The sequence below is a fragment of the Mesitornis unicolor genome, unplaced genomic scaffold (genome assembly GCF_000695765.1).
Source record: "Mesitornis unicolor isolate BGI_N332 unplaced genomic scaffold, ASM69576v1 scaffold1961, whole genome shotgun sequence".
NCBI lineage: Eukaryota > Metazoa > Chordata > Aves > Mesitornithiformes > Mesitornithidae > Mesitornis > Mesitornis unicolor.
The window spans coordinates 43,024-52,449 of record NW_010161452.1 but is presented as its reverse complement, the minus strand read 5'-3'; the positions used below and the strand labels follow the sequence as shown (position 1 = coordinate 52,449).

The window sequence follows — 9,426 nt, the reverse complement described above, 5'->3', positions numbered from 1 at the left end:
CCCTCTTTCCTTGTGTGCGTGCGTGACTGCTCTCTTCAATAGGTTCACAAAGTGTTTCCCAATGGACTAGCATCTCAGGAAGGAACTATTCAGAAAGGAGATGAAGTACTATCCATTAATGGAAAGTCTCTTAAAGGTGCAACTCACAATGATGCCTCAGCAATCATGCGGCAGGCTCGACAACCCAGACAAGCTGTTGTTGTCACTAGAAAAGCTAAAGATGGAGAAAAAAGTGTCAATGTTTCAATCGACTCTAGTACATCTTCAGTAGCAAGTGATGCTTCACAAGAGTCGGGTGAGTAAGTTGAGTGGCATTACCTTGCAGCCCCCACCTGCTAAGTGTTTACTCATCACCTGTAATCCAGGTGTCCATAAAGCAGCTCAGCTTTGGCTGTGTAAATCTGAGAACAATGATTGAAGACAGCACAGTTCATAAAACAGTTCTAAAACAGATATTTGGAATTACTTTGTTGGAAAAGGAAAGAATTAAAGGATTTATAAGATAAAGGAACCCTCTGAAAGAAACCAAGTGTGATTCTTTGTATGAATTTATGTAGACATACAATGATTATTATTGTAGTAACACATCTAATTGAAGGGATAATGACAGCTCAGTGAACAGTGATTCTTTATTCTAATATTATTAGATTCAGGTTTACAAGACTTTCTCTGTGAAAGAGAGTTTTGGTTTGAACAAACAATGTGCTATTCTTTGATACAGCAGGTGGCTACATCTGAAACACAGCAAGGTCAGATTTTTGTAGAACCTTTCACATTCTTAAGATATTATTGTGTTGTTTGGTTGGTTGTTTTTTTTCTAAAGCATGACTTAGAGGACTGTAGCTATATTTACATATTGCAAATAAACATAAGCAGCTTTGTAGTTGATAACAATTTCATAACTAACATCAAGTCAAATATGTTTACCTTAAATTGTGTTCATTGAAGAGATTTTTTTAAATGTTAGTAAATGTTACCAGCTTTCATCTTTATATTTCCATTCTGCCATGAATTCAAACACAACTTGCTCCTAAGCTTCCCAGAGGGCCTTGCAATGACAAAAAGAGTAATTAAAAGTTAGAGTTTTCTCTTTCATTTGGCAGTTTACGATGCCTTTGCAAACAAAACAGAAATTAATTTTTTGTAACAGATGTTTCAGCTTTCCAGACTGTGTGGTGCCCATCTGCTAACTTTCCATTTTTTTCCAGCAACTGAAGGTACGATCTGCACTGTAACTCTGGAAAAAACACCTGCTGGTTTAGGATTCAGTCTGGAAGGAGGGAAGGGCTCTATTCATGGAGATAAACCCATCATCATCAAAAGGATATTTAAAGGTAAACACACTTAAATGTGTACACAGCAGGTTCTCAGCCGATGCAAACTTGTGCAGTTCATAACTGACTGCTGACTTATACCCATGAAAAAGGATATTTTGTAAATGCAGCATTATTCTGTGCAGCAGTGGTAATTTGTTGCCTGCAGAGATCAGGTGGTTTATACTAAACATGCTAGTGATCTTTAATAAGTAAAAGATTAAAGTCTCCTCTATGCAAAGAATTAAAGGAAATTCATTTTCTTTCTCCAGGAACTGCATTAGAACAAAGCAGCCCTGTTCAGCCTGGTGATGAGCTGTTACAAGTGCACACGACTGCCATGCAAGGACTCACTCATTTTGAAGCCTGGAATATAATCAAGGCATTACCTGATGGCCCCATCACAGCAATCATCAAGAGGAAGAATCCGAGCTCTGTTACTGCCAAGTCATCTGAAACTTTGTAAAAGGAGGAATTAGACTACTGCCAATATTACAAACAAAAAAGGATTTTATTACTTGCAGCCATTTGGCTAGCACAGCGAGCTACTCAGAAAGCACATATGAAAAGCACACGTGATCTTACTGCCAGTTACAGAGCAAGCTGTTTGGGATAAAATAAGATCTGCACAAAATGTGCATGATTCTTATTTCAACATTCAGAAACAGATGTTACAAAGTGTAGAATTATAAAATAATGTTTTTATTAATAATATACTGGTTGTAATAAAATATGTGACAGCTATAGTACTCTCCTATTTTAAGCCATTAACTTCACAGATATCAGAAGCACATTCTGTGCTACGTTTTCCGTCCTACTCTACAAGTCTTGCACCCTGCCTTACCTTCCCAGGAGAAAGAAATGTGTCTACACACCTACAACCAACCACTGCTCTAAAGAATGTGTAAAAACTTAGAGAGCATGTGAAGGGCAGAGAAAGGGGGATGCAACTTTGTGTGTCAGTGACAACATGTCCTGGAAAACTCCAGCTTTCCTTTTCAAACCACAGAACATCTAAGCCAACCAAAACCTGTCAAGTAACTTTCTACCAGCAGTTGACAGAGCCATCTCAAATCCAGCAGGCAGACATGAGGTGGAAGGGAAAGGAGCATCTCACAGTGTTGCAAGGGTGAGGCAGGAAGCTGAGGATAATACAGCAGAGGTTTTCCTAACCTTCCTCTGGCCAGAGATCTCAGAAGACTACAGCAGGAGGGTAACAAGGCCATTCAGAACCAAGTCTTACCTTCTAACTACACCGTTTTTGCAATGTCTTTGTGTTAATCTCATAAGGGAAAGTACCAGTGAAAGCATTTGGGAATGAGAAGTTCTGAATTCAAATGTTTATTCTGGAAACACTAAATCACTTGGAGACAAATCTATGCTTCAAGTGCTGCTATTGGCATTTTGACAGTGCTCTCTAAGCACGCTCTACCTACATCACTAAAGGGAGAGATGCAACATCAGGATGGCAGTAGTGACTTGCCAGTAGAAAGCCAGATGGCTGCACTGGTTATTGTCCTTGATCGTTTCCCCTCCCGTAGCTGGCAATTTGCTGCACCCTTCTTTGTTTACTTAATTTTGCAAACCATAAACTGCAGAAGTTCAGAAGCTGTTTTCCCTGCACTTAACACAATGTCACAGAGACTGCAGAGGGAAAGGGAAGTAGGACAGACAGCAGAAGGTAATAATTGAATCCAGGCGTATAACCTGCTTTGGCCTCTCTCACAAGTCAACTCCATGTTAATCCTGGAAAGAACATTCTTGACAAGCCATCAGCCCTCACACTTCCATCCGCCCTCCCAGTTGAGTTGTCTTTTCCAAAAAAAGAACTAAGAAATCCTTGAAACAAAATTTATACAAATCGGGTAGCAACCAAAATAGGAGAAAAATGTAAGAGGGAATCTTTTTGTTCATTTTTTAACATAACTTGCTGAGTAATTTATTTTTGGTAGAATTTATTGCATTTAACTTTATCTGCACTAGTGATTTAGGCTTACCAAATTTTAAGTAAAGGCCTGATGCATACAAAAGATTCTAAGGTTTTTCAACCACTTGTCCATACCACAAATGAAGGAAAACCATGCATGATTTCTGTACAAAAAAAAGCAGGCCTGAAGTCTTAAACATTGTTAAAGATATTTCGTGTACAAGACAGAACACACCTTTTAGTCAGATGCATAACTTCAACAATAGACTGCTCTGGCTACAGCCATGGCACAGAAGCCCTTAATTACTTCAATGCCATCTGCTGAAGGTGTCCTCAACTGAAACTTGTATTTAATTTCATCAATTTAAGAACTGACATAGAACCACCAAGACGATTTGATCTCGCTTTTTTCCAGAGGTGCTCCTCTCACTTCACTTCCAAGTCTATCATTTTTTGCATGCCTCTGCATGTCCTGGCATCTGCCAAGATCAAGAGGTCAAAACACACTGTGCGACAGGCAGCGTGGCTCACTGGGGAGTCCTCCAAGTTCTTACAAGATTATCTTTGCCAAGGCATTTCTATCTCCAATTTGGGAGGGCAGGAGGCTGAATATTAAGAGCTTTTAATTTCTTCTGGACAGATTGTGTTGAGCATTCAGAAAAGGGATCCTTAACTTATTCCAAGGAAAAGCCTCAACTACTACCTTTAGCGCTCAGAGACATAATGAATAAATGAATAAAGCTAATAAAGCCCCATTGCCTGTGAAAGGTTTACTTGCAGGAATAACAAGTGGTGACCTGAGCTCTGTTCCTTGAACTTTTTGCTAATTAAATTAATCATAATCCTGCAAAGACTTGCTGAGAGCACTGAACTTCATGCCTAACAACTTGAGTACTTTTAGACAAATATAAATGAACCTCTGTAATTTCAGGGCCCAAACCTCTCCTCAGTGCATGTTACTCTGTGTAGGTACAGAAAGGAGCAATCTAAATTGGAAACAAGGACCAACCAATGGTAAAGAAGTTGGGAGGGTGAGCACTATCACCAAAACATCTTTATCAGCAGTTAGTTGGGAGTGCAAATTGGAACAAAGGCTTTTCCCTGCCTTGTTGCCTTGAATTCAGAGAGATGCTAGAGGTCCAAGTGGCTCTTATGTTTCCTTGATGCCAAAGCAGGTGCATGAGGAACCATTTTAAAGGATGATCCAGGAAAAACAGCAAGATGTAGCAGAAAAATATTTATTTCATCACACTTATACAAGTTTTTACATCTCTGTACACAAAGGAGACTAGATTAAAAACTGCTTCCTTTTCCAATGGGAAATTTTGTGTGCAAGTCCATGCCCTACATTAAATTTAAACAAATGCAGGGACAAACAGCAGAGCATATTTACCTTGTCAAATAACCAAGTTACAGCATTAAAATCACAACCTGCATTTAAATTTCTAATTTAGCAATTAGTTTTCCTTTTGTAATTATATATAATCCATAATGATGACTAACATTCCTGCAGTAACCAGCACCGTAAGCATTTTCTAAAGCTGGACACAACACTGCACACAAGATCAGGAGCTGGTTTCCCAAGATAGTGCTGTGAGGCAAACCAGTCCTAGGAAAAAAACAATGTCCTTACGGCCTGTCAAGTCAGTATTAAGCTACAGAAAAGATTATTTACCCATTAAAACCTCGCACCACAAGAGACCAAAAACTGCGCAGTTAAAAATGGTAATTTCAAGTGCATTTTAGAAAAGGGCAATAAAGTGCTTAATCCTCTATTTACTGCTACTATGTCAGTGCAGTTTGTTTCATGACATTGCGGAAATCACTGGTTTTGGTACAGAGAAGAGAAGGGAAGAATGTATGTTTGCCAACCCACCGACCTATGAATTGATTTGCACTGGTAGACTATGATTTAGAAAAAAAGCACGACGACGTATTTACCATTAGCACTGAAGTCCGCTGGAACAAACAATCCAATTTGTTCTGGCTTTTACCAGTTGCTGGCTTGGACCTACTGAAGCATTTTAGCAGCTCTACCAGTGCTGGCAGCAAGAGAGCTACCTCATATTTTGAGGAAGGAACATTGTTCCACAGGAGTCTACAGGGAGCTTTGGAGACAAAACAGGGCTGGCTTGCACCTGGCTAACGCTGTAGTGCTAAGTAGGTTTTAGCAATGCTCCTCCTCACAAACAGTGCTAAAGCGTGGCCAAGATGCTACTTTGTGCATCTTCTGCCACAGTCACCAGTGCTGCCTCCAGGATTCTTCCAGCCTCTGGTGTGATATTTTTCTAATTATGAAAATGAAGGACATTGCATTAGAAAAGAATGCATTGCTCTGCATAGAGATAGGTAGAAAACGCCATTTTAAAAATTTACTTTACTCAATCCATTGTTCCCCTTTCATAATTATTTTTGCTGGCAGTAAAGTTCTGTGAGGTCAACTTCCTATTTCTACCCTCAAGCTACCAGGTTTTTTCCTACCCTCAGCTGGTAATGTCAGTAATTGGTCTTGTCACGCTTTAAATGCCTTAACAGCTTTGGTCAGGTTGCTGTAAAATCCAGCTATGCTGGCTGGAAAGAAGGAATCCACCATCGTCTGGGGAAGATAGCCACCAAGATCAGTCTGAAAGAAACTCAGGAGTTGAGTCCTGTCTGGCTCCCTGCAAAGACAATGCAAGCAATTTTATAGCCAGTGCATTAAAAAGCATTAAGAACTTTACAATGACTCTTATATGTATTGTTTGATGATAGATATTTCTAAGTACTTTTTGTTTTTAAAACAAACAACAGACATTAATACCAAATTTCAGGGAATGTGGCTATGCCCACAAGTCAACTACAGTTAAACTAGGCTCTAATTAGGTACATGATTCTATTTATGTATTATGGCAATGTAATAAACAACCAGACACTCATTTACCAAAAATTAATACCATATTTGTATGTTCTGCTGAATCTCTGTTTAAGAGGTCAGCAAGAATCCTACCATGATGATAGTTCATGTAACATGAAACACTTCCCTCTAGGAAATGAAAAGAGACTAATTCATTGCACAGAAAAAGAGAACAAAAAGGGCACTCAGCCATAACGATTACTGGCCAAAAGAAGACAGAAGCATGTTATTGCCAAGAGGCTACAGATCACATGTGACCATATACATACAGACACAGTGCACAATGGATAGGAAGAGCTTTAGAATATGCAATGTTCAAATACATTGCTTCTTACCCTGGAATAGGGATACAGAAACAGCCACAGGGGTAATTAAAACCTCTCACAAAATTCGGCTGAGGAGGACACAGTGGGTGTTCCACATTGGTTGCTATAAGAAAAAAGCATTCAAGAAAAATGTCATTTTCACAGGAGATGGAAAAGAGTCCTTGGTACTCAAAGCACCAACTGAGAAAAATATTTAAGAAGAACAGCAGTATAAACTTTTCAATGTGGGAATGTGCCATACAAGCAGTCAGAAAAGACCATTAGAAGGAGCCACCCTGATCATGAAATGGAGAAATCAAACAAGTGTTATATTTAGAAGTAATGGTTACTGAGCTCTGAACATCAAGACGCTTCGAGCAAGTTTCACTGAACCCACGTTCTGTGAGGGCATTGCTTTTCTCAAGAGGCCATTCAAGTTACTTCCAACAAATCCAAACCACAGAGGTATATGCCACTTGACTGCCGAGAAGCTGCATTCGAGCAAGTACTTTTTTGAACAGGATGGGAAAATGAGACAGCTGAACAGTGGGGCAATAAAAGCACTGACTTGTAGCAGGTCAACAACAGGATGAACATAAAAAAAAAGAAACATCCTTCTACACGCAGGGCATCCCCTTAAAAATCATCAATATTTGGTTTCATAAGAACAATCATTTCCACATACAGGAGCAGTACATTTATGCAACAACTTCACCAAAATCTAGAAGCATTGCAGAAAATGTTAAAAGAGGATTTAGCCTAAATAGGACTCCTTTTAGGAAGCTCTGTAAATTCTTAAAAGAACAACAATGAAAACACACAGAAAATAAACTCTCAACTTAGCAACAGGGAAGAAACCACAAGCCAATTGTATCATCATTACCTAAATGTTAATGTGATTTATATACTCTGAGGACAACGATATAGAGAGACCAATAATATTTTATTTGCTGATCAACATCAGATCAAAATCTACTAAACAGCATATTACTTTTTTAAATTATTATTTTATATTTATTTCTGGTAGCTGGTGGGTATCTCTTAAGATAACATGAACATGCTGAGAACACAAGCATCTTACCTGCAGATAGCATCGTCCCATCTTCACATTGCTCTATTAGTACTACATCCACAAATTCTCTTGGTGAAATAATCTTCACGAAAGCTGAAGGAGTTGTGGTTCTGCATACAGAAACAGTCTGGAAATCACAGAATAGAGTTACATCAGTTGATGTTTTCAAAAGTAAAAAGAAAAATCCCAGTACTTTCTGACTCTCTTTCAGTTACACTTTATAAAGGAGCTCTATTACACCCTTTGTTGAACAAAATGCAAATCAGCACAGTCAAAAGGCACTACAGTGTGTTGATGAAGGACAGTTTAATGGAGAAAACAATGTGATAATGCATTGCTCCCAGGTTGTTTAAGGGCAGATATCACAAGGGATGCTGAAAAGCAAATCTGGCATATCTATGCTCATCAGACAGTATGTGTTTCTCCTTTCCAGGAAGCTAACAAAGATAACGTCTTTGTATCATATCACATGGGATACAACTTGATAACCAGAGTTGTTACACTGCAGAACATCTTCTTTCTGTATCCCCTTCTGTGGAGGCTCTTTTAAGGTTCTGATACACTTAAAAAATAGGAAAAATTTAAAAAAAAAAGAAATTAGACTGTATAACTGCAGCAGCAGAAACTACCACTCACACATAGCCTCCATAATGATAGAGATGCTGAGGCAAAGCGCCGGGTCCCAAGGTCAGTCAGCCAGTTAAAGGCAGAGGATCACGGCTGCCATGGTGAGGGCCTGAATTAACGGCCGAGGATACGAACGCCTCACTGCTTAGCTAAGGCTACGTATTCTCTAAACCTCCTTTTCCCTCACAAACAGCCTGTTAAATACAACCATGCTTAGCTTGATTTCCAGCATTAACGCTACATTGTAGTGTACATCTTTAATGTTATACTTTTATATATGTGAAGTATGCAGTATATAGCTAAGAATGTACTAGTAGATCCTTTCAGAATGATAAGCCTCTGATAAGAGAATATATGCAATTTACAGGGTAAAAAAAAAAAGATGCCCAATTCCAGTACTGTCAGAGTGATGCAAACAGAGGCTGTACAACTTCCTTGAGACTTTTGTACCTCCCTGCACATAACATAGGCTGTTCCATGAGGCACTACAACACGAATGGCAGCACAGAGCTCAGTGTTTTTGAACACAACGCTGCATTAATCGCACCAGAGCATTTTTTACGGAACTTACATCGCTGATGGCCTCCACGACCTCAAAGTCCTTCACGGTTTTGTCCCACTTGGTCCTACGCCCGCCGGCCACCGGCTTTATGCATTCCCAGACCTCCTGGGGGTCGGCAGGCACGACCCCCTCTGCCCTGTACCTGCGGCGGGACGAAACCAAACTCTGCTGCTCCTCTGTCACGCCCTGCGACATCGGCACAGCGGGAGGCGATCCCTCCTCCCGGCATCTGGGAAACGAACGCGGGGCGCCGGGCGTACTCACACGTTGCCAGCAAACTCCGCCGAGGGTCTCCAAGAAACCGAAACCTCGCCCTGCGGGGAGGGGAAGCTTTCAGCCACCGCGCCGGCCCAGCCCCCCGCCCCTCCTCAGCCGCCCCGCCCGCTCACCGTGCTCTGGCAGACTCGCCAGCCGCTGGGGTCCTGCCGGTAGAGCCTCATCTTCTCGGCCGCCGACTCGGCAAGCCCGACATAGTCCATGGCCAAACAGGGCGGAGCTGCTGCTCGGTCGCCGCCTAAGAGGGCGCTGCTCGGCACCGCCCCCGTGGGCCGATGATGGCGCCTCCCCCTCACCTGAGGAGTCGTGGCGTCCCGTCGGCCAGGCCGCCACCAGGAGGAAGTGGCTTTGCTTGGGTTTCGACGGGCGGGGGGGGGGGGGCAGGGCTGGCGTTGACCGTCCACGCCAGGGCGGACTTGCGGGTGGCTCTGCAGGAGAACTGATAACAGTT

General features: G+C 41.3%; 2 protein-coding genes across 2 annotated transcripts; one reads left to right on the top strand and one right to left on the bottom strand.

Moving 5' to 3' along the window:
* Positions 1 to 42: 42 nt before the first annotated feature.
* LOC104547284 (pro-interleukin-16-like) lies at positions 43 to 2,057 on the top strand (the record flags this gene model as incomplete). Its single annotated transcript, XM_010192908.1, has 3 exons — positions 43 to 295; positions 1,209 to 1,334; positions 1,586 to 2,057. Coding segments are annotated over 3 exons (573 nt in total), but the record flags the coding sequence as incomplete, so codon positions are not given.
* Positions 2,058 to 5,752: 3,695 nt separating this feature from the next.
* STARD5 (StAR-related lipid transfer (START) domain containing 5) lies at positions 5,753 to 9,178 on the bottom strand. Its single transcript, XM_010192896.1, has 6 exons — positions 9,089 to 9,178; positions 8,964 to 9,013; positions 8,709 to 8,841; positions 7,520 to 7,637; positions 6,469 to 6,562; positions 5,753 to 5,900 (listed from the first exon to the last, which is right to left on the bottom strand). Exons 1-6 carry the CDS (start codon positions 9,176 to 9,178, stop codon positions 5,753 to 5,755), a joined length of 633 nt encoding a protein of 210 aa, XP_010191198.1.
* Positions 9,179 to 9,426: the final 248 nt, after the last annotated feature.

Coding starts and splice junctions, on each gene's coding strand:
- STARD5 (XM_010192896.1), bottom strand. CDS start 9,178: ATGGACTATGTCGGGCTTGCCGAGTCGGCGGCCGAGAAGATGAGGCTC. Junction 9,014..9,088: donor GGCGAGTCTGCCAGAGCACG/GTGAGCGGGCGG, acceptor CCCTCCCCGCAG/GGCGAGGTTTCGGTTTCTTG. Junction 7,638..8,708: donor TCGTGGAGGCCATCAGCGAT/GTAAGTTCCGTA, acceptor TGTGATTTCCAG/ACTGTTTCTGTATGCAGAAC.